General features: G+C 40.3%; 1 protein-coding gene across 1 annotated transcript in view; it reads left to right on the top strand.

Moving 5' to 3' along the window:
• The first annotated feature begins 2,107 nt into the window (after positions 1-2,107).
• vstm2a (V-set and transmembrane domain containing 2A) overlaps positions 2,108-26,173 on the top strand; it is a 100,210-nt gene continuing 76,144 nt past the window's right edge. Inside the window, exons 1-2 of the mRNA XM_022206578.2 lie at positions 2,108-2,859; positions 4,090-4,256. Of these exons, the coding sequence (XP_022062270.2) occupies positions 2,781-2,859; positions 4,090-4,256 (246 nt within the window). The 5' untranslated portion in view covers positions 2,108-2,780. The remainder of the gene's footprint in view (positions 2,860-4,089; positions 4,257-26,173) is intronic.

The raw sequence follows: 26,173 nt of genomic DNA, 5'->3' as shown, positions 1-26,173 counted from the left end.
GCTCCATTTTCCTGCTGCGTGTACGTGGCAACATTTCTCACTTTGCTGATAGAGAAACATATTTGCAAATAAATTACAGAATTATTACTTTCAGCACGTTTGTTGTTTTACAAATGTGAAAAAGAACAGTTCTGTGTGCTTACTCTGGGATTTCCTATTTATGTCTACACACCAGTAAAAGTGGTCTTTAATGTATCAATATTCATATTTTCATTGATTTGAGGAAAAGACACAGCAGTGACTTAGGATGAAGTCAGTTTATATAGTCTGTACTTTAAATCTTTATATTTTTCTAATGTATTTGTGTGTGTTCAGATGCCAACCATCATTATTATTATCATTTTTACAACCTTGAGCTGTTTTAGAATAGAATGTGCTTTATTGTCATTATACAGTGTACATAATTCTGTTTTTCATTTTACCTTGTTTAAGTTTCCTTAATACAAAAAAAAAAAAAAACAGAATAAGAGATGATATCCAAGAAGATCATGAATTATGAAATCCATTCAGGCGTTTTAGTCTTTTTTTGTTTGTTTTTGTCTTGTTTTTGCCGTTTGTATGAACTTGGATGTTTTCAGAACTGATCTCTTCTTTCAAGGTTTTCAGGTCTTTGATTGAAGCTGTTACGTCCTTGACTGTTTTGGAATTTTCCTCCTTTCAAAACTCTCTCAAATTCCTTAAACTTCACAGCTGTGAGGATTATTATTAGTAGTATTTTTATATTACATTTTTGTCCTTGCAAGAATGATTTTGTGTTTGAAATGTGTTTATTTTTCACTTTATAACAGATTCTGAACATTTTAATAAGTTCAAAGAAGAATTTTACAGAGAACAGCAGTAGGAGAACGTCAGCACACATTTTCTTTCCTCCAGCAGTTGCTGCTCTCCGTCCCTCCATCACCTCTGGATGAGATTATCAGTGATAAAGAACATGGGACAGTAATATGAATGTTACTGTTTCTTTAAATGTGTTAAAGCCAATTTAAAAATGTAAATGTTGTGATATCAAAAACATGTTTTTTGAGGAATAGCTGTAATTTTAAATGATAAAAGCCTGTCAGATAGATAGAAGACATAGCAAGAAAACAGGCTCACCACATCATTTTTGACCCACTCAGACATCTAAAGTATGAATGATGGAAATGAGTGACTGGCAGAGAAGAGACAGCCTCTTTACTGAATGTGGAAACTTTTAAAGGAAGGTAGTTAGAGGGAGTAGAATGGTGGAGTCATGTTAGTATAGATACTGTGTCCTGGTCCTCCAACGGTTCATTCCTGTTCTGAGGAGGAGCTGCTTGTAAACAATGCCATGCTTTTGTTTTGTTTGTTGTTTTTAAAGATCTGAGGAGCTTTCTTTGTAAACCTATTTTAGGATGCAGTAGAAACTCCGGAGGGCTCAGTAGGTGCACACCATCTAACTCCACATGTCTCCTATCGGTATCTCCACCACATTCATTCATTCCAAAACGTTTTTTGTTTGTTTGTTTTTTGTTTCAAAGAAAGAAAAAAGGATTCCTAAATCCTACAGTGAGTGGACTTAATAAATAATTCAGTGTGATGCATCCTTGCTTATGTGAAGTTAAAAAGGCTCCCATCAGAGTTTTACTGATTTTAAAGTTAAATAGATGTTTACAGAATGTACTTTTTTGCACTAAAACAAAGGGGAAATTTTGAATTTGTGGTTATTTATAGGTTATTATGCTGTGACTTTACTGGTCTGAATGTGGAACCTGAACTGGAATGAGTTTGACACTCCTGGTTCAGATCAATGGAGCTTTAACGACAGCAGGGACCAGTGATTGTCCAGAAGAAGAAGAAGAAGAAGAAGAAGAAGAAGAAGACGCATCCATCTCCAAAAGGAGGATCCTTGATTGGTCCCCATTTCAATTAAGAGCAAATATTAGGAGTGGCACCATTTGTGCCCATCGCACCAAAGGCCAAAGTGTTCTCAGTCTGCCCGGGAGACTAATAACATTCCAGCAGGATCTCTTCCAGCTTAATGACTCAGGACATGCTGTACTTGCCCTGCACTTGCCGGGTCGCTGGTCCACCTCCGCACCCCCCTCCTCCTGTTTGTTCCCGTCTGATGCTACAATATTGTTTCATAGCCTTTTTGGACGCGCTCCTGACCGCATCCAAGCCCTGGACACTGAATACGCACCTTCTTTAGGTTAGAGAATTTATGACTTTAAGGGAGCAAGTTTTCTGTTCTGCTCGCCTCTGTTTTGTTGATAAGTAGCAGTGGAGGGCCTAAAAATAGATTTTAAAAGTGCAGCATTAAAAAAGCAAGAAGCAAACTCCTCATCGTTTGCAGAAATACACTCAGTAAGACGCATTATATTTTTTAGCTCCGGAACGCACGGCGCATTTTATAATTCTTTTCTTTTTTTAAAAAAATCAAGCGGTCAAGGTGACAGTAAAAGGCCGGATGAGGACTAGATTTGCAGAGGTGTGGAGTGTGAGGATGCCACAGTGATCCACTAGACTGACGTCTCTCCGGTAGCGCAGAAGAAGACCGCAGCCCGGTGATTCCACAGACTTCAGTACAGCCAAGCAGTCGACAGTCTCTCCCGCAGAGAGACAAAGAGAGGGAGGGAAAAAGAACTTCAGCAACGACAAGCTGTAGTTTTCCAGCATGATCAACCTCCGGAAATCTCCGTTTAAACACGCTCGCCCAGCAACTGTTTGATTTTGCTGGTGTAGGATTTTTTTCCCCCCTTTGGAAAGATTCGTCTTTTTCCCTCCTTCGGCTGATGTAAAAAACACCCGCTTCATTTGGAATGATGTGGACCTCTCACGATACTGTTGGATTTGTTTTCCTAGCTGGATTTTGTGTTCAATTCGGATTCTCTTTTGAAGGTAAGAAGGACATATCTAGTAAAGAAACAGTGCGTGTGAGTGTGGTCGTGTCGGGCTTTGCTGCCCTGCGTGTCGGGAGCTGCTCGGTCGGAGAAAGTGTTAAAAGTGCGCAGCCTTTCTGGAAAAAAAAACGGCAAAGGAGGCTGTTTGGAGGGAATGTTTAAAGCATGGTAATAAGCACTGAAATTGTGAAAGCAGTCTCACGATGGAAGATGAAGAAGGTTGTGTGTTTTTTCACTGGTGATGACGAAAAAAATGCAACTGGTGATTGTTTGAAATCAAGTCATTTCACGTCGCACTGAGGAGAGCGGGGCGGCTGTTTGCTCGGGGTTTTCTCCTGCGTTTCTTTCATGCATCAAAACAGGCTGCATGGTGGAGAAATGAAACTTCTCTGAGATTCACACTCGGATGAAAAGTGAGCGAGCCGCCGTCGGTTTCAGCACCGCGGAGAGTTCCTGGACGCGGCTGTCCGCGGTCCTGAAAGGAGAGCTGCACATCCAGGGCGCCCTGCTTCATGGGGCTCACATCTCCACTTTCAAACAGCCTCTTCTTCTCCTCAGAGCTGCACTCACATATCACTGATGAACGAAGCCAGTAAAGAGTGTGCTAGTTTGTCAGAAAGAATGTAAATGAGGGTTCGGTGCTAAAGTTTGCACGTACGGCTTTCCTTTTTATGCCGCCTCCGCTCTCCTTTAGGCTAAATTCCCTTTTCTTCAGACCGAACTCCTTTATTATTTCTTATATTCCTCCCCTCTTCTACATTTGCCTTTATTCTGGTTCACTTCAGTTTTTTGGGGGTATTTTTGAAGCGCTTAGAAGTAGCTCCATAAATAAAACGGAGTGGGGAAAAAAATCCCATAAAAACCTGGAATCTGCGCGTAATTAAGTGTCTGAATAATGCAGCCACGGTGCGTTATGTAAATTCCCGATGAAGACGCGTCAGTATGTGCGGCTGGGGGATGGAGGGCGGTTGTGGAGGGGGGCGCCATCTCCTTCAATTAGCACAAGAACGCACCTTTATCAGGCGCTCGCTTCCAACAGCACAGCTGCCGGTAGCCGCCATCCGCGCGCTCTCATGACCGCAGCCACGAGCAGCCGAGTCAAAGTGATGAATTCACGGGGATTTCTGTGCGTGCAGAAATCACACAAACTGCCCTCATTATTATTATTATTACCCACTCCTCCTCATTATCCCCCTTCTTCTACCTCTCCTCCTTCTCACATCTGCAGGTCGCTTCACGGATCTGCCCTCCAACATGACGGTAAAAGAGGGACAAAACATAGAAATGGCGTGCGCTTTTCCAGAGCGGAACCGCGTCGGTGTATTTGGAGATCCAGTGGTGGTTCGTGAAAGCTCCGGAGCCACTGACAGCGAGGAAGACGTGGATGCTCAAGAGGTACAAGGGACCCTCTTTTTTGCTTTTCCGTTCCCATGAAGAGCTGAGTTTTCAGCGCACCAATGATAAATTCAATAAGGGCATCCAACTTGGATCTGCGCAATTACGCACAAGTGACTTATGTAATCACGCCTGGTGTAGCAGCCCTATAGGGCAAGGTCGGGCAGTTATGGCAGAAGTTTTTACTGACCCATTTTCTTACAAGAAACAGGTCTTGTTTATTGTAGGAAATGTTTTGACCTTCAGAAATCTACAGCTGCTGCTATGAAGTGATCAGAAACTCCATGCGCAGATGAACTTCATACTAACTACAAACCACAATAAAGACTCCATCCACCCTGATGCAAGTCATTTTTGACAAGAGCACATCATTTAGACATCAAAATGTATGTATTTCCCCTAAAACTTCAGTTTTTAACATTTGATTTCAATATATGAGCTTGAATGCGTCTTCTCCTCTGAAACAGTTCAAATAATCCTTCCACACATTGAGCAAGGAAAAACAGAGCATTAATCAAAGACTGGTATGGAGAGAAAAAAAGGGGAAATGAGCTCATTCTGGATATTAATTACATGATAAATGAAGTAAATGAGCCTGACTATTCATGAATGGGTAAAAAGTGGCTGAATCAATACAGCCAAAGCATATTCTTGTATACTGCCTCATTAAACAGTGCACTGGAAGCGCTTTGACATTTTGTTATGCATTGCTGCTGCATTACTGCTGGTTATGACAGCTCCTCTTGCCCCAAATAATGATCAGCTGCCTCGTGGATGAGAGTGACTAAATGTGTTTACTGGATTGAAATGGATGGAAATGACTTGCTTTCATATTGTGTGGCAGGTAGCTGCATGTCACCGTTTGGAACGGCTGCTGTATTGTTATGACAGACATCAAACGGTGCTCTTTCTATTTCCTGTGACAAAAGGGGAAGCGAGAGATGTGTGTGTGTGTGACGGGGGGAGTAGCTGGATATCCATGTGGCTTTAATTATTGTTCCATTGTTGCCCCGCTCTCATAGTGGCATCGGCCAGGCTTTGATGTGGGTTTGATCCCACGTGACTCTTGGATGTTGGGCTGAAGTGGCCTATTGATGCAGACATCACATTGTTAGCCGTGTTTCTTATCAGGCGAGGCTGTTTGCACTGAAAGCTGCTGTGTGGATTTGCCGTACAGTGTTGCAGTCTGAATACGAACTGTGAGTGTGAGAAGCTGCTCGGGAACCAGCTGGTCTCCTGGAATTTAGAGGAAATGAGTGCGATGTCTTAGAATGCAAATGTTTATGCAAATATAAGCAGCACGCATGAAAAGTAAGAGTTGCTGGATCTTTGAAAGGATGACATGAGAAGAGTCAAGAAAACAGACGCTGAAGTGTTGCAGAGGAAGGAAAGTAAGAGTCGGGTGGATGGGTGGGTGGATACTCTATCTTCAACTCCTAACGACCCAGGTTCAGTTCTCAGCTGCACAAACGTTCTGCTGAGAGACTGGAGCAGGAATTCTCCCTATTCACCACTTCACTTTGGAATATTGTATGTGAAGCACAAAAATATAGCAAATACCTCCCATCCAGCTGTACCTACACATAGAAAAGTACATGAACGAGGTGTTGGTTACCTGTTTTCAGACAACAAGCTGTCCGACATCCCCTTTCATTGCTGTACACAACACACTGGCTGACAAGTATCCTTCCACAGAAATGCTCTTTAATGTGACATACATCCACGTATTGGTGCATTAATAAATGCCACCTGGTTCTTCTAAAATGTTCCCAGGTCCACTCAAGCAAGTCAGAAATAGAACCCATTTCTAATTATAATATTAATGTATACATATAAGAAACCAGGACATTCTGTCTTCATGGCTAATATTTTAAATGCGCAGGAGATCATTTGACATTTCAAAGCTTAGAACATGCTGTAATCTCCTAAATATGCCAAACAATGGCAGTAGTTTCTGATTTTAGAATGCATTTAGTAGCACTGGACATCTGATGAGAACTTCAGAAATGTGATCCAGAATAAATCCAAAGCTGGAGGTGTGGTGACGCCTTGAGGGTAGTTTTTATAGGAGCATATCATCGATGAGTGAAGTGAAACATTGTCCTAAATATACACCAGCAGACTGAAGGAATCAGCACAGGTGTCCTTGAGGTTTGCTGGTACTTTAACCTTTCCACCATGGACCGGGCTGCATCTCATAATAAAGCACGATAAGGTTCCAGAGTGACTCGTTTGTTCTGATAACTGCTGCTGCTTCGGGTTTTGTCGAGTTGCAGTTGAGGATTCTAAGAACAGGTTTGTTGTGTTACTGTCTCAGTGGAATCAGGAGCTTATTTAGCCTCAACAAATACAGGTGGAAGTAAAAGACCCAGGACTGATTTAGACTCTTTTGGTCTGGTGATGGACACACTGGGATATGCTTTCAGATTACAAACTAGAAACTAGATTACAGAGTTGTGTTTGGTGCGATCACATGTAAAGAAACAACTTGTTTAAAGGTTTATGTTTAAAAATTGGAGAGCTCATTTTACAGTATTTGTAACTGAAAAACTGTGGCAGGTGGTGGTCTAAATTTATGTCTGAGTTAAGTGAATAACTAGAAGATATGAATATTTAGATAAAAATCACAAATATTACAGTCCTCTGTCTCTTCCAGCACTAAAATGTATTAAATATTACCCTTCTAAGCGTGCTGAAGGCTGGAGAACCACTTTATCCATACACATCTGATTAACACACATAAAATCAAGTTTGCATTTTGGAAACCGCAGTGAATTTAAAAGATGTGAGATGCCGACACGGTTGTATTTCACACACGCAGACAGTCATGCACAATACAAGCGCCTTTGACAACTGTGTTTATAAACGGGTTTTCTTGGTCTTTCATGATTGAATCCAAGAATTTTGAAGCGGTGTTCTGTGCATCACGTCTGTCTTCAGTGGCTATCTTCTTTAATGTAATCCATCTTTATCTCTTAACAAAACCTAAGGCGACCAACATGAAATATTCATCAATGCTCTGGTGAAATTACTTGCATAAACCCACAAGATGATAGAATGTTTGTCTTCTTGAGAAGACAATGAGCATTCCCTACTTGTCATTAAATAAAAAAAACTAGTCTTTCTATTACAACTCCATCAGGCAACTAAATCACTGACTCACGTCGCAAAGTCTAGAAATAGAAATATTTACATCTGAACAGCACTGCACAAGAACGCTAACATTTTGCACATTTCATTTCAACTATTTTTATTTTATTTTATCTTATCTTATTTTTATTATTTTCCATTTCATTTTATGAGTTTTTTTTAGTTGTCTCACAGAATAAGAACCTCATCACTCAGGGTAACCGCCGTGTTCTGCTGTTTATGACAATAAAGTTCTTGAATCTTGAATCTTTAGTCAGTAAGAAATGGGCCACTGAGTGTAACTTCACATTTAATGAATTGATGGGCAGTAATGTCCATTCCTAGTTAGCTGCTAAATATCTGCAAGCTCAGAAATCAACAATCAGCACATAAATTGGAAGGAATACACATTATTTGTACCTTTTTTTCTTACACATCTTTATGAAAGTTTGACTAGAAGATCTAAGGTGGAGATCATGAGATCTATTATTTAGAAATTGAAATATTGTGTTTTCAGGTTGAAAAGAAATCAGTATTTACTGTCAGATGCAACAGGAGGAATCCGTGTGTTTGATTACTATTTCCAGTAATTAGCTGGTGTCCATTTATCAGTTTTTGCTGACTTTAGGGAGCATTTTCAGCAGACATTCCCACATTATCTCTTTTTTAGCTACAACATACATTTTTTCATGGTAAAGATAAAAATGTCTCTAATTATAGTTTCCCTGCTGATTAGTTTTGCATTAAAGGAAAATATGTTCATGATGTTGCAGTATTCATGCTCCGTTTGTTGAAATCCTACGAGGCTGCCCCTGGACACGGATTAGAGGAAGTGAAAGAAACAAACACGTCGATACAGAAGCCCGCTGTTTCTGGCTCTGGCTCCCACACAAGTGGTAACGATTCTCCTCTCAGATTATAACTGCACGCTGCCACTTCATAATTATGCACAACACAGACAGACAGAAACAAAATATTCACACCTCCCGACAAAGAGGAGTCAGCCGCTGACAGGATTCGCTACACCTTGTGATGTTGTTGATTCAAGTCAAAGAGTAAGATACACAGAGAGGAGGAGAGAGATGGGGAAACATGAGTGTGAGTAAACATTTTGCTGCTACAGAACATCGAGCAGATTGCTGTGGAACTGCAGGGTCATCAGTCTGTACGGCTTTCTAACGGCAAACTGAGGCGTGCTGACCTGCATCCAAAGATTGTGGAGTAGCTGTGCAGCCTGATTTTAGCCCTGTTCAATAAGCATCCATAAGGCTGAAGTGTAGCTCTACAAAGACCACAAACTAATTTACATTGTTTATTCCTCACGCCTAAACCTTAACCTTCCCTTAACCCCTAACTCCTATCCTAACTTCCGTATCTTAATCCTAACCCTAACCTGCCCAACCCTACTCTTATTTTTACTTTTTGTTTTTACAATCCATTGATGCGCCTAAAAAGGTACATACTGGCTATTCAAGTTCCCTGAACTTTAATTATCTCTGTTTAAAAAATATGTTAAAAAAAAGACATTCTGTGACATTAAAAAATCTGAATTACATCAAAAATCTGTTGAAGCTATATTTTGCACTAGCTTATAATTTAATGGAAAAACAATATTAGATGAATGTTACTGATTTCATTATTACAATATTAGAACCGTTATAATGTACTCAAAACATAACGACATTCTTTTTTTAATAATCCAATAATAATATATACAAGTTATTGGGTTTACCTACATCGAATTCTATCAAAAACCTACATTGAAAAAAAAACAACAATAAAAAGAGCAGCATAAAAAGTCGAACATTCATTTTTGGACTCACATTGTCCCTGTGCCTGTCTGAAGAAAATCTTTTAATAGTTGAAACGTGCCCAAAAGGCACACATTTTGGAGGTTTTTTTGTGGATTTTAAGTTTATTGATTTGATTTGTTTTGAAGATCTTTTTGATTTCTTGTATTATTTTTTTTATTTAAAAAAATGTAAAAAAAAAAATGTATTTCCTTTTCTTTGAAACTTAAATATCAATGACTATTTTTACATCCCAGACATTAAAATTATTTACTCATTCCCCGAACCCAACCCTACCAATAGGGTGACTTTGTCTGACTACAGAGTCTACAGAACACCTGTTGGCATTTCACCGCCATAATCATTAGCGTAGGTCTAACCTGAACCACATTTAGCAGTGCTGGAAACGCCCACTTTGATGGAGAAAAGCCCACTCATGTTCTGCAGAAGCCTCCACTTGCATGTATCTGAATGGATAAAGGATGTGAGCGTTAAATTTAAGGGGCTGGCTGTTGGAGGGCTCGCAAAGCACTTCTGTCATTTAAAAACAGGCAAGTGCACCAGCAGTGTCATTCCTATTTTATTTTTGAAATCAGCTGTCTGAGGTGACAGTAATGAGCTGGTTGAGGACTGAGCTGTGCTGCGTCATACACAGTCCCATCTTGCCAGATCCAGTATGCAGTTTTTACATGTTCTAGCTGTTTCTGGCTCCTCTGTCAAAGATTCAGCTCCGCATTTTAAGATTTACTTTAAAACAAGTCACACAACTCTTCACTTTATTCACCAGCAGTTTGCAGCTGCTTCACTCTCATAAGGTGTCTGTGGCTGTTTCTGTTTCTATTCTATTCTATTCTATTCTATTCTATTCTATTCTATTCTATTCTATTCTATTCTATTCTATAAGCTATCTGTGGCTGTTTCTGTTTCTATTCTATTCTATTCTATTCTATTCTATAAGCTATCTGTGGCTGTTTCTGTTTCTATTCTATTCTATTCTATTCTATTCTATTTCTATTCTATTCTATATAGCTATCTGTGGCTGTTTCTGTTTCTATTCTATTCTATTCTATTCTACTTCATTCTATAGCTATCTGTGGCGTTTTCCTGGTTCTATTCTATTCTATTCTATTCTAATAAGCTTATCTGTGGCTGTTTCTGTGTCCTTCTTTAGCTTGTTCATCCATTTCATGGAGACTTATAGCTCAGTAGTTTCTGACCTTTTCCCTTTATGAACCCTTTACAATGACGCAGTGTGACCTGATCCTGTCTTCAGAATTCTAGTGTACCTCTGTATCTCTGATTATTGTTTGATACAAAGCAGTGCCTTTGAGAGCTGCTGCTATACGTCCGTGCGCTTCCTTCAGCTGTGTGGGGGGGGAGGCTGGGTTGGGAGATTCATGCTAAGGGCAACTAAATGCGGACTCTGACAGCAGACAGGGTTCGGATGTCCAATTTCTGCCCACAGTCAGATTCAAAGCCACAGAAATTCCTGAGGAAAGATATAAATTTGGTTTAAAATGTGTAAATAGTAATGAGCTCAGTTAGCAAAAGCAGAACTGTTCCAGAGAGGTGGCCTTTTAGATTTAGAATATGGGTAGTTTATTCACATACTGGCTGGATAACGAGCTGTTTGTGGCTGTCGGATGAAGCCCTCTGATTATCTAAACAACTTGCAGCCTGAGATGACCGAGATAGTCGATATCTGTCATCATCCTGAGGAGAACAGTCTTATCTCGGCAGAGCCTTTGATAGTATTTGACTCTGATGTCTGTACTGTTTTATATGATAGAACTCCTGTTGGAGGATTTGGTCTCAAAGTTGAAATAAATTATTGGTAGCTGCCAGTTTGTTGTCTTAAGAGCTCTCCAGCTATTCAACTCCTCAGAAGCACTAGATGTCCGTCCTGCTGGCCACACCTTCCTCCTCTCTTCACTTGCAAATGAAGAGTTCGTTTGCAAAAACAGATAACTCCGTTTTTTTATTGTTTGCTTGAGATAACATCAATCAAACTGAAGTTGAGTGGATTTGACTCAGTAGAAAAATACATTGAAAAAATAGAGAAAAATAAATTATTAGTGTTATTATTATTATAATCTCAAGTAAACAGTAAAAAATGAGTTTCTGAAAAAGGAGTTACCTGTTTTGCAAAGGAAACTCTTCAAATAAGTTAGAGCCAAAAATTAAATAAAAATCCACTCCCAGCTCATGCTAGCTTTGCTAAATACAACAGTTGTTGTCAACTCAAATCACACTATCTTCACTCGAACGATCTCTCATTCCCGTCCTGTCACTCCACTCCTGTTTGTTCAGCTCCTATGTTTTGTATTTCCATCCAACCCAGAGTGGAATCAGCTGATCGCGGCTTTTCCGAAGAGTCTGTGGGAGGTCACTCAGTCTGTTTTATAAATGCAGCAGTTTCAAAGGAAGGTCTCACGTGCACACACTGCCAGACCAGCTGCCAAACCATAAACCGAGTAGCTCAGATATCACTCACTGTACATTTACTGGGCAGACAGCTGTGTGCTGCTGTATTAATGCTACATTTATGTCTACAATCTTGCGTTTTACTCCTTTAAGCTAAAGTTACTTCTTGTTCTGTTGGACGGTTGAATGTTGCCTTTTCTGAAATATCAAGAAAAAATGAACAATGATGATGTCGTCTGTGATAAAAAATTCACCGTCATAACTTTTCTGACTCACGCCTGCATTCATACCCAGTGTTTTGGTATTTCGTACAATTTCCTAGTTTTGGATCATTGCTTCCCTTTCATTTTATGTTGCTTCCACACTTGTGTTTTGGAGAAGAAGGAAGTTCAGGGTATTTTTTCAAAACACGTAAATCTTAAGACTAACTTGAAAATCATCCATCCTCTATACACCGCTTATCCTACTAGGGTCATGGGGGTGCTGGGAGTCTATCCCAGCTGACTCAGGTGAAGGCAGGGGACACCCTGGACAGGTCACCAGTCTGTCACAGGGCTACATATACAGACACACAATCACACTCACATTCACACCTACGGACAATTTAGAGTAACCAATTAACCTCAGCATATTTTTGGACTGTGGAGGAAGCCGGAGTACCCAGAGAAAACCCACACATGCACAGGGAGAACATGCAGACTCCATGCAGAAAGATCCCAGGCCGGGATTTGAACCGGGGATCTTCTTGCTGCAAGGCAAAAGTGCTAACCACTACGCCGCTGAGCCAGCCCCACTTGAAATCATCAATGATGAATTGAATAGCGACCAAAATGAAGAAAGAGTCTAAGTCTGCATTCTCACATCCAGATTATTTCTATTTATTATCGATTCGTCAGTTCTGCAGTTTTTCCTGCATTAGCATGTATAAAAGTCAGAGGTGTAAACAGAAGGTGGTAAGAAGTCCACCCACGCTGCTGGACTCAGAAGTATACCCCGTGGCTGTGCTTTTCTGCTCTGCTGCTTTGACCTCCCTCATATATGCAGAAAACCTGGAAAGAACAGAGCACAGCCTCCTGGGTAAAGGTAATACCTGGAGGGTATGTCACACATGGTGGACAGAGCCTCATTTCCATGTATTTCAATTTAAAAACACATCAGTGATGTTCCCTTTTGGTTTTAAACCCTAAATCCCTCTTATTCTGAAGAGGTGGACTGAAATCTTCTCTGGGTTTGATCTCTCTTTTTATCCAGCTAATCCGGCTGCTGTTGTTTGCCATAAGATCAATTTATTGAGTAAATCTTTACCACCCTGTCCACTGGTAATTCTATTTGGTGTAGCATTACGTTTGGATAAGAGGGGGAAAAGAGAGAAAAGCTGGATTTTATCTGGGGAGGAAACTGTTCTGATCCTTTCAGCCAGTCAGCGGCCACTTTTCAGCTGCATTTTTATTATTCCTGCAGAGGTTGACAATGACTGCATAAACAATAAAACAGCTCAGAACCACTTTAATCCTGTCTGTGAGTGGAGAAAAATCTTCCCATATCTGGAATATCAGAGAGACTACACCTTGGTAATATGAATTTGGAAGCTGGATCAAGCAAAGGCACAAATAATCAGAGATGAAGCTGGAGACTCAACGCAGATGTGTGCTGTTTAAAAATTCATACTGCATTTCATTCCTCAAATACCGCCTGGAGTGCATGAATGGCTGGCTGCTGCTGGATTCCAACCTGGATTTACCTGACCCGGGATATGTTAAAAGGTGCCGTGGTGTGTCAGTAACAGAGATGAATTTTAAAAAAAAGGTAGGAGGACATGATGGGAGGCCGCCCTCGGCCCGGTGCCGCCAGAGAAAATAGGGATCAGCTGAGGCCTGCGGTAAGAATACAAACGACCGTTACATAAAACATCCACTGGCGCACTTTGACCAAGACGCACTAAAGCCCCTGCAAGCTTTACCTCTCTTAACAAGTGAGTTTATAAATCCACTAGGTGTAACAGTAAGGAAGCATAAAATCCATTGGCCACCATGCTCCCTGACTGACCTCACTGTCTGCCTCTCCGCCCCTCCATCACGGCCTGACTGCAGCTACAGCCTCCTCCTCCTACACTCTGGCTGAGATAACGGGACCTCAGAGTCAATACGATCACCAGGCACAGACCCAGTGATGGTCCTCATCAGCCGTGTCGGTCCGCTATGCAAGCACACGTCTGTAATGATCTGTAATGGTTTCCAAACGGTTCACGGCAAACACGAGTTCTCCACAGGAGGCTGCTGTTTATGTGTGAGTGTACACGACACATGAAAGAGCCTGCTGCTTTCATTTCCAGCTGCTGGACTGAGGAGCGCTCACTGACAGATTTCCAGGCTGCTTTGGAAATCATTAAAGTCAATGTGCTGCACCACAGGTAAATGCTCAGGAATTCTTCATAAACTGTAAGTAGATAAAGAAAGTCAGTTTTCACTAAATACAATTTCCTTCAGTTTTGTTTAGACAGAAAAAAAACAACACAAACTTGGTGTCCAGAGCAGCCTCTGTCTATGTCTGCCTGAGTGACTGGTTTTTGATTTGTGCACCTCACTGGCACATCATGAACAGTGGACACTAAAGCTAACAGTCAGATATAGAATAGGTTGCTAGTACTGGTGTCTTGGTCTTGTAGGGTGAAAAAATCATGACTGCCTCTCAGTTTCTACACCAATGTCTCATGTCAACTCCTACAACATCAGTTCCAATACAACCAAACTGTATTCTACTTTTAATTTTAAAATAAATGTATTTTCTTACTAAAGTAAGACTGTGACTGTGTAGGAAAGAGCTACAAAGTCCACATGAGGGGGTTAGAGGGGAGGACAGAGACAGAGAAAGGCTTCTTTGGAAATCAGTTCAAGTGAATGTGCTGCACTGTAGGCAAATTCCCAATGATTGTTCAAAAATTAAACGTGAATAAATAAATTCAGTGTTCACTCAATACAATTTCCTTCACTTTTGTTGACATTAAAGACATTTGGGAGCCAATTTATGATAAATAAACATCTTAACAAAGTCAAATCATTGCAATAGAGCATGAAAGGATGGACTTCATTTGTCTCAATGTCTTTAAATGGCATTAAAAGATCCAAACTAAACGGCTGATTTCAACCTCAAAGCCACTGATTTACGCTGACGGCATAAATCCTCCCTTCTTGCACTCAAAAATCATCTCAAATTGATTTGCAGTTGTTTGTTTTGCTATTGAAAAGAAGGAGAAATAAATGAGTGAGAGGCTGATCAGAAATCCTCCTGCAGGCCCTGAACCTCTGTTTGTGAGAGACTGACAGCTGACAGAGGGAAGGTGAGTGGATGTGAAGAGAGCTGAGTAGCTGACAAACCAAGGACACCAGCAGTCTGGAACAGAAAGGCCCACCATTTTAGGATGTAAAATATGAATACATAAATATATATTACAACTAATCAGTGAATTAGCTCTGCTGTCTGTCGTAAGCGTTCATTTGTTGGTCATAGAATTGAGTGGGTTTTTGTTAAAAGTGGCTCTTAGTGAGTCTTGATGTCTGCATGCAAGTGTTCCCGTCAGTCAGAAGATTACTGAATCCTGGAATATAAATCTCATAATTGTCTGGCTCCACAGCCCTCAGCTAACGCCCTGAGTAGAGCCCTTCCTCCTTTACATGTCCAGAACCCGGTGACATGTACAGATGTTAGATTACACTTATATCAGAGCAAAATAAAGCTTTTTCATTCAGTCGAGCATTCCTAATACAATCTATGTTAGCTTTAGTACTGGTGGTTTTACATGTCAGTATTTAAATAGATTACACTGATATGTAAATGTATTTGAATGAACATTTGCCGGTATATTGCAGGTATAAAAGCTAAGCACAGTACATACACCACCGTTCAAAAGTCTGGGGTCATCCAGACAACTTCATCTTTTCCATGAAAACTCCCACTTTTATCCATGTGCTAACATAACTGCACAAGGGTTTTCTAACCATCAATGAGCCTTTCAACAGCATTAGCTAACACAATGTAGCATTAGAACACAGGAGTGATGGTTGCTGGAAATGTTCCTCTGGACCCTGTTGAAGAAACTTCCCTTTTAGTCCTTTCAGATTTTGCTGTAGTGAGGTGTTTATTGGTGTTCCAGTGGGCTTACCAACACAGAGCATGAGTCTGAGAAGATAAGCATTTCCAGAGTCCACATTTTATAATTCAATTCAATTCAATTTTATTTATATAGCGTCAATTACAGTCAAATCGTCTCAAGACGCTTTACAGAACCCATATGCCTGACCCCCAGAGCAAGCCCAAAGGAGACAGTGCCAAGAAAACACCCTTTTAACAGGGAAGAAACCTCGAGCAGAACCCGGCTCTATTTTATAGGGCTGGTCAGAGGGTGGGGAGGGTATGTATGGCTGGATGTAAACAGAAGGGTGAATAGTACGGCAGCTAATCAGTGACAGAGGGTAAGACAACAAAGAACAGAAGGTAACTGAATCAAGAGGTCTGACAGATTAAAGGTAAGAGGAGGTCTGACAGGTGTGCTATTTTCTTCATGAACCCCTATGGAGATATTCCATTAAAAATCAGCTGTTTACAGCTACAATAGTCATTTACCACATTAATGTCTACACTGGATTTATCACTCATTTAGTGCTATTTTCATTGAAAAAAATGTGACCCCAAACTTTTGAAGCGTGGTGTGTGTGTGGTTGTTTCTGTAATGTTTCAGGTGTGTGGGGATACTATAGCACTGGATGACTCCAGAACCACACTGGTTCTGTAACAATGCAGTGTAATGAAAGCCATTAAAAGCACTTTTTTTTTTAGATATTTATTTCGAATATGTAAACACAAGCATCAGGTGAGCAAAGAATGGATATTAAATAGTCATCATGGATATTACGAATGGATATTTTAAACATGGTGGAAAGCAGACACAGGAGAACATTCATGTCAAGGTTTTCTCGTCTTTTTATGATGGAACAGCAGTTCTGACTGTTGTGATGTCAGAGAGAATGACAGAAGCAGCTCTTTCAGAGGTATTAGACTCTGCAATATCTCAGAAAAAATAAAAATTAAAATAACTAAGGAAAGAAAAGTAAGAAAAATAAAATAAATGCATATAAAAAAGGCCAGAGGGCTGCTTCTCCATAGTGATAAATCAGAGTCAGATGCCGGGCTGCTTTTCTCTTCTCTGAGAATCAAAGAGCTGGGATGACTCATTGGACTGTCACGCAATACAGGCATAATGTGTTTTGAAATTTGAAGGTCACAGAAAAGATTTTTACTCTTTCAAGGATTTTAACTGTGCTTGGATTTTCACATTTTTTAATTTGGTCTGCCTTTCATGGTATTATGGTGCTCTTCCAGCCCTGCAGTTTCTCTGATTCCGTCCTCCTCTTATGTGAAAATGGGTTTCAGTCTAGATAAATGATTAAAGCAGGAATACATATCTATAAATTCACATGCACACATTAAAACATTAAATGGGCTTCATAAATTGGGCTAATTTTTATATTCCTGCATGCCGTGTCGCTCTCCCCCTTTGAATTCTGCTTCCCAACGTGCCAGGAAAACCCTGATGTGGAACTTTAAATGGCTCTGTTGTTCCGGGTGGCTTCAGCCATGTCGAGTCCATTCATGTGCTGTGGAGAAACGAGATGATGGGGGGAGGGATAAAAGGAACGGGCAGATGGAAAAAACATATGGGAGGTGTGATGCAATAAGGATACAGGAAGCCTCTGGGGAAATATCTGGAAGAGATTCATACGTGCATGCAAAACAAATCCTCATTTACTGTCCCATGTGTATCTGGACAGCTCAGTGTATTGGCCAGACTGGATGACATGAACGCAGCAGACTCACAAAGCAGGGACTTGATGCTTCATCGAGGCAAGCTGTCGCTGCTCCTCCACTGTGATGAAGGAAGAGGAGCTCAGCGACTCATTTCAGACCACCGTTTCAGGCTCACATGAATGTACACAGTCTGTTTACTGCCACAATTATATAGCACCAAACCAGTGAAGTTGTGTATGGCTTCAAGTGTTGCTTCCTATCATCATTTTTTGACTTTACAGAAATGTATTTAAACCCCACATAAATCTGCAGCAAATGTCAGGTCCCATATATCACAACTTCTGCTTTGAGGCGTCTGCTCTTGTTGCTCGACTGTGCACTTAATTATCAACATGTGTGTATAGTGAGATGCTGCAAGGACTTCTTGCAAAGTAATCATCTGAGAATTTGAGATAAATAACATTTTAAGTAGCAGACAGTATTGTAAATATATTTTGAGTTGTAAGAGGTCAGAACAGCTGGTCAGTAAAAGAACACGTCCTCATTGTGCTTCATTAGTAAGAAAATACGCTACAGTTCAATAGTTTGGGGTGAAGAAAACCCTTTTTATCCAATGACAATAACATTAAATGAATGATAAATCCAGTGTAGACATTGTTAATGTGGTAAATGACTGCTGTAGCTGTAAATGTTTAATGGAATATCTCCATAGGGGTACAGAGGAACATTTCCAGCAACCATCACTCCTGTGTTCTAATGCTACATTGTGTTAGCTAATGGTGCTGAAAGGCTCACTGATGATTAGAAAACCCTTGTGCTGTTATGTTAGCACATGGATAAAAGTGTGAGTTTTCATGGAAATCATGGAATTATCTGGATGACCCCAGACTTTGGAACAGTCGTGTAAATGTGATCATAATGAATTTTTAAATGCTATTATATAAGTGACCTGATGGCTGAATGGTTGTGCTGAACACCATATCAGTAAACATTCACCACAAGCACTAAATGTCTGATTGGAGCTCTGGTTTTGTCTTTGTTTTTATCTTTTCTTTCTAGCAACTGCAGTAGCAGAGGCCATTTTTTTCTGAATTTATGTTTTCTGTGTCGTCATGCCTCCAGTGGTCCACATGACAACATTTCTGCCCATGTTTGTGGAGGGCTCTGTGTGGATGCTTCTGCAGAGCAACACTGTGACCACACAGAGGATACACACTGCAAGCATGCAGCCTGCATATGTACCATGAGAACAGAATGGGCTCCAAACAAACGCTTGTTCTGAGGCATGAACACATGAAGATATTTAACGTCTTTACGCTTCATAATTAACAGAGTTGTGACTGAAAGAGTCACATCCAGGTATGAGATCAAATAAAACACCGTACTGCATCAGTGCATTGATCCATGCTCGGTTAGTTTTTAACCCAGATAACCATGTCAGTCAAATCCATCTGTAAAATAACAGTGCAGCTCCAAGGCTTTTCTTTCCATCCTTTCTGGTTGGTGACCTGTTTAAATACTGTTGTGACACCACGTCCCACTTCCCCTCAGGCTGACCATAGCGTACATGTTCGGACATCACTCCTGTCAAATGTCTGCTTTTGTCAGATGTCAGGCATCAGATTTGGATTCTCAGTACTTGGTGGTGTATAGTTTGTGCAGAGCAGCCTCTGTCTATGTCTGCCTGAGTGACTGGTTTAGCTGCTGATAGGCTTGACATTTTTGATTTGTGCACCTCGCTGGCACATCATGAACAGTGGACACGAAAGCTAACAGATATAGAATAGGTTGCTAGTACTGGTGTCTTGGTCTTGTAGGGTGAAAAAATCATGACTGCCTCTCAGTTTCTACACCAATGTCTCATTTCAACTCCTACAACATCAGTTCCAATACATCCAAACTGTATTCTACTTTTAATTTTAAAATAAATGTATTTTCTTACTAAAGTAAGACTGTGACTGTGTAGGAAAGAGCTGCAAAGTCCACATGAGGGGGTTAGAGGGGAGGACAGAGACAGAGAAAGGCAGGACTAAAACCCAGGAGAGCAGAATGTGTCCTCTGTAGGACCAATGTTCTCAGACATAAGCCTCATGTCCACTTCTTGTTTCCTTCCAGTTTAAACTCTGTTTGGTTCGGTTTCTGCTCCAAACCCATGTGTTGAGGTGTGTTTTGTATTTAAATCTGATTCTTTCATAAACTATTTCAAGCTTCTCTTTCATTTTCTGGATTACCAAAGTTATTACTAGGGAGTTTTTTGTTCTACATGAAAAAATAAATAAATAAAAATAATAATTTGGAGGAAATTATGTGTCTTTTAAATGTAATTGAGAATAGAAATGTCATTTTCCACGACTGGCTGATGAGTTTCTAAATCAGTGATCGACTCCAATTCATTCAACTGTGTCAGTCATTATATCTTTTTTTTTAAACATTTTTTCTCTCTGTTTCCTTCTTTTTTATTTTACTTTTCACCCCCAAAGCTATTCATAGGTACCAATAACCTCCAATGGCCCAGTTCCCTTTCCCACAGCAGCAATAAAAATTTATAATTTCCTGGGAAAGATAGATAACAGTTTTGAAAATCAAAAAGAAAGAGAAAGATTTCATGATTATAAATGAAGCATCAGTCAATGACGAAGCAAAGAATCAACATGGATGTTCATTGGAGTGAAGATCTTAAAATCACTGTCTTAAAGCACTAAATTAGAACTTCTCATTGCATTCTTTGAAGGAATCACTTATCGCACACATATTGATTCAGAAAGAATACGTGTCCGTGGTTCTGGGCTCACATCTCTGTACATTCACTGCAGCCAATATATTTACCAACGGATTCCCTTAATCCACCATATTACTTTTGGTGCTTAATCAGCAGCAGATAATGACCAGCGATGGCAGAAAAAAAGGGCTTATATACATCATAGTGGGACAGGAAATTAAACATGGATCAGGGAGATGGTTTATCCCTGCTGTTTGATGGCAGAGGCAGATTATAACACATGGGTAATGATGGAGGTGTTAAGGTTGGCTGTGGCTTTAACGCCGTGGAAATCAGCTTATATACACCGACTGTTTTCTTCATGTAGATGCTCTGTTTTCTATCTTTTTATTGCTGATGTGGCAGTGAGGATTACACTGAAAATAAGAGCTGCTGCTGCTGCTGCTGCTGCTGTGGCTGCCTGATCTGATGCATGTTCTCATTTAAAACAGCAATGCGTCACTTTTTCATTGGCTTTCAACCTCCACCTCAGCAATCTCTGGGCCTCCATCTTATTCCTTACCAGTAATAATAATGACAATAAAAGCACATTTTACAGAGTTTATTCTGCCCTGCTAGAACTACACACACTGCAGTTCTTTTTAGATTCAACACCATCTCGTTATTTTCCATCTGAAGTGCGGCATTACATTTGTTCTTATTGCTCACAAGAGTGGAGAATCCACTGTCACAGACACAAGCTCAGACACAGCAAACTCTCTTTATTGCTTTTGGAGGGTGGGGGTTGGAGGGTGGGAGGAGGAGAGGAGCTCACATCTGCTTTTTTTCCCAACAGTAGCCGCAGATAATTCAATCAGCGGTTCTTTTGCTGTCACTGGTCTTCTTGACCCCTCTGTTACACTGTCACCAAAAGGAAACTGAATCCATTTGGTGTCACGGCAGCAGTTGTCAGACTCGGAGAAGCACTTTTCAAATTGAATCAGACGTTTCTCTAAATGCCTACAGATGATGCCTTTGATGTCAGCCATGTTGGAAAGCTCTCATTGTTGGAAACGTTGCCAAGTTGCAGCCTTTTACTTGCTGTGTCACTCTGTGCTCTGCTGTCTGATACAAGATGTTCGTTTTTGTTTAGTTGTAATTTGCACAGTCAGTTTTGACATTACTAAACATATCAAGTGTGCAGTTATGCAGTGTGAAGGTAAATCTATAGTTTTGTTCATACAGTTTACTTCTGTGACAGCTACAGTCCACTCAGTCTTTGTTTGGCTGCTTCCATTTCCATGCAACACATCAGAAAGTCAGACACTTTCCTTTCTGTTCATCAACACCTTCCAGTGGATCCACACCCATCCTACCAGCCACACTGGTTTAGGGTTAGGCACATCAACAAAAGATACAGAAAGTGTGAACTCAAGGTAAAGCAAACACACATTTGCATTTAAATAATACACCACATTAAGTTAATGCAATTACCAGCACAATTTAGTCAACCCACAACATCACAATGATGTTTGCAACTGAAAAAGGTTTATCTAAATCAGCTAATTATATTTTATATCTTGTAATTATGCATTTAATTTAGTGGTGGGAATAGAAGATGTTAGAAGAAGATGTTAGTGCATGGGAATTACATTAAAGAATGTAGATTTAGAGACAGATGAAGGTTTGGCTTAGTACTTTGTTAGGATTGGTTATAAACAAGATAGCACTGCAGCTCTACTTTAGCCTAGACCGATACAACATACGTGCTCAGTGGAGCTCATTAAGCATCACACAAGACTTTCTCATAGTGCAACTTCACCAGTTAAACCCCCACAATGCTTTCTGCTTGCCTCTGCTCTCTACAGTATTACCAGTCATCGGCTTCATTAGGTAGAGGAAGACACTAAATTCTGAATGACTCGGATCAGTTTGGGATCAGCAAAACTTGGTCAGGACATCCTCATGTTATACGGCCAAGCAAAGACTGAAATGCAGAAAAGGAAGACACAACAAACTGAGTAGAATAAACAATGATTTATTTACAGGAATGACTGGACAAAGGAACACAGAGTAAGGCACAGAGAAATACAGAACTGTGTAGGAACAGAGCTGGTGGTGTGAGGCATGGACAGAGACGGGTGCTGCAGACGAGGAAGCTGTGGTTGTGTAGGAATCTGGATGGGACAGACAGTGGAAGGCAGACGGAGGTTTCAGCAGGTATTTGCAAGCAGGTGGAGATCCAGAATGAAAGGAAGAGAGAGCCGTTAGAAAGAGCAGGCTTCTAGGGAGCTGGACAGAACAATGATTAGAATACTGATGAGAACTGTAAGACAGTGGGTGAAGTGCGGTGAACCGTGTGTGTCCTTTAGGCAGAGGTGAGTGGTGATCATCTCCACCTGCTCCTAATCATGGATTGGCAGCACCTGTCTGCCTGCCACACACCACGCCCACCTGGGAGAGAGAGAGGAAGAGCGAGAGAGAGGAAGGAAAACAAAACTGAAACTAACTGGCGTCAGATGTGGAGGGCGTTCCACCTCAGTAATAAAAAGACGGTTAGGGTTCTGGAAGACAGCGGCTAAAGGAAACACTGTTGACTAACAGTAAGAAACAGGAAACAAACTGCTGCCTCTGGCTAGATGATTTGTCGAGCCGTTTGTCTACTCGACCTTGCCCCTGCACTCGCTTTATGACCCCATAACTACGTCACTTGTTCCTTTGCTTCAGCCATTATTATGACTCGAGCATCAACATAGGACTGATGCTGTCTCTTAGATACACTAAAGCTCATCTATCAGTAACATCTGACCATGGGTAGCAGAATGCTGCCTGTACTAATGATCTATGGGTTAATCAGTTCATTTTATTTATTTATTTTAGGTAAGGACAGTCTTGAATGCTTTATTGCTCATATCCAAGAGTTTTTTAAAAACATTTTGAACAGTGTGTTTGTGTGGGATTATACCAACTACTATTCCAGCATTTTAAGTGTTTTTTTTTCTTTCATACTCCATAAACATGATGCTGTAATGGGTATATGTAGGAGTATCTTCAGAGGATTTGGTATGTGTCACGACACAGCCATGATTTGATAAATAAACAAAATAATACCTTTTGGATGAGCTGTGATTTAATACTTCTTCAGCTGAGATCCATTACATTTTTACATGTTCACAACCTGAAGTGTGAGGGGTTAAAGTTTCTTTAATTCTAATTCACTCATCTAATCAGAAATATCCTTTAAACTGCGTCTGCTGTCAGTGAGTGCTGGAGCAGATGAATTTACTGTCAGCGTGCATGTTGCCCTGTTCACTTTGTAATGAGCTTTTTGGTGCCACTGGCATGCTTTACGATGATAGGCTTCACATTTTGCACACCACAGATCAGATTAGATAGAGTTAAAAATGTGTGAGGAACAGGTTGCACACAGACGCAGAGGAAGTCTGAGTTAAGTTTGACTGAACGCTTCTTCATTTTATGTCAGGGATGTCAAACATGCGGCTGACTCTTCTGCTTTGTCTGTGCTAAATATAAATTCATATGCAGAGCGCTTACATAAATCAGCAGGTACAACAGGGGAATGCTGCTCCAATACTCTCTTTACTTTAGGTTAAATCTCTGAAGCAATTTTCACTTGGAGACTCATGACACTGTAAATAAGTGTCAGAATAATACTTGTGGTCGTGTTTTCAGACATGTCACATTGTTTGCAAAATTAGTATCCTATCAACTTTCAGAAGACGTTAGTGTTTGGTGAATTGAAGCACCACAACATTAAACAGAACAAACAGAACGCAAGAAGATAACACATCATCAGTTCATGACATCAATTTGTGTATCTCTTCCTGTTTTTCAGTTCATGAAAAAGTGGGGGAGCCGACGGTCTGACAGCGAGAACAACTGAAGGTTATCTGTTGTTTCAAGGCTCCATTAGTTTCCATTCTATTCAAACATAGCTTGTAGTTGCTCAGCTGATCTATTTGTTCACTGAGCTGTTTTTTAATGTAAAGGGATGCTCTTGTTTCTCAATATGTTCTGTTTGGAGCAGAGTGCTGATTAAATTGAATGAATGAGGTTCTTTATAGCGTGACGATCAGTTAGCAGACTCATGATGCTCCGTTGAGCTGCGTCATTCATCACAGCGAACATTAAGCCTACTTTTTCCCCCCAAAGTTATTATGATTGCGTGGTAATGCAATGCAGAATAGATTCAATCAATCTGTGCTAAAAAAAGGCACTGACAATGCAACACAGAAAAATCATAACGCAGGCGTAATGTTCACTGTGATAAATTGCACAACTCAAGTGTGTTTCAAGAGCCTGCTAATTGGTTTTTATAATGAACTTCAATGAATTGAAATCAGTGGTTGCAAGAGAAAAGTGGCGCAAGAAAAAATACACCCGAACAATGAAGCTAGATTTAAACAGTCTTAAGCAGCTACATAATTTTAGTTTTAGCCCATGTTACTCTGTTTTTGACCACTTCTAGCAACGTGTTTGATGTACATACTCACAAGTCTGTTGTTCACACACAGTTTCACATTTTTCTGCTGGTGGTGAGTCAAGAAACATAGAAAAGTACCAGAAAAGGCAAAGAATGAAAGAGATTTAAATGTAAACTATCCAAGTTTCAAAATGTTCAAAAACTCAGCTTATCATTACTTTAGACCAATCAGCTGCAACATTCTGACCACTGACAGGTGAAGTGAATAACATCCATTATGTTGTTATAATGTAATATTCTGCTGGGAAACATTCATGAGGATGTTTGACATGTTCCACCACCTAAACACTGCAGGTCGAGCAACCTGTCACCCTCCATGGAAACAGCAGTCCTTGATGCCAGTTTCCACTCTGACACACTGCAAAAACTGTTCAGGAGTGTCTCTCTGAACACGACAGAGTTAAAATGTTTACCTGGGTTCCACACTCCTCAGATCCACATCTTACTGAGCCTCTGTGGGATGGTCCAGGATCAGCCTGATCTAGGCAGGCCCCACCCTGAAAACCACAGGACCCACAGAACCCACAGGACATCCATAGAGGTCCTGAGTCCATGAACCACTGGGTCAGAGGAGTTTTAGCAGCATAAAGGAGATCAACACAGTATCAGACAGGTGGTCATTATGTTATGCCTGATCATGTATTTTACTGTTTTACTATCACTCCTTATCTGGCAACCAATCATATATTAGATGGCTTCGGACCTGTCACCCTGGTAACACTGAACATGAAGGAGAAGCTTCAGACATGTGGTGAAAGGGTTCAACCCAAAACGTGATATTTCAGTTTATCTAAGCAGGTAGTAATGGTGCCTAAACTTAACCAAGCTTCTAAGATGTATTGTTGTAAAAGTGAGTATCAACATGTGATATGTTCCTAAACCAACAATCTCTGTGCTTAAACCAAACCAAAGAGGGAGGGAAGGTAAATGAGTGAGAATCAAACTGAAGTCAAAGAACAGGGACCCTGATGCTGACTTATGACTCCATCCTACGTCCTCATGGAAAAAGAAAGCCTTCACTATTGTGTTTTTTGTATGTACTCAGTCTTAACTTTTGCTGACAAAATATGCTTGTTTGAAAATGTCAATGAGGATGCAGTTTTGCTTAAAGGAATGTAATTTCTTGATTGAACATCACAGTAATGTCAGAGTGTGAAAACCTTCTTTATGACATCTCTTTTTACTTCACATTTATCCTCAGTATCTTTACAGCTATAACGTTCACCCAGACAGGATCAAAATCTTGAATTAATTCCATTCATATTCATGATGCATGCCATCATTTTCATGTTACTGTTAATGAACGCAACCAAACCAGAACAAGCAAAGCAAAAAGAAAAGCAGTGTTCTATGTGTTCCACATATTGTGCTTTTTGTCTGAGATGAATTTTAAATACACCTTTAGTGTGAATATCAAAGTTTAAATGTATCATGACTGATAATTACATGTGGATAAAAAGAACAATTTGATGAATCACTTATGTGAAAAACTACAGATACTATTGTGTTCTTGAGATTTTGTAACTCGAGGAGAAGTTGGAGGGCAGGATGACCGTGCTATGTAAGGAAG

The sequence above is a fragment of the Acanthochromis polyacanthus genome, chromosome 20 (assembly GCF_021347895.1).
Source record: "Acanthochromis polyacanthus isolate Apoly-LR-REF ecotype Palm Island chromosome 20, KAUST_Apoly_ChrSc, whole genome shotgun sequence".
Taxonomy (NCBI): Eukaryota; Metazoa; Chordata; class Actinopteri; family Pomacentridae; genus Acanthochromis; species Acanthochromis polyacanthus.
The sequence above is the reverse complement of the archived record's forward strand: the minus strand, read 5'-3'. Positions and strand labels throughout refer to the sequence as shown.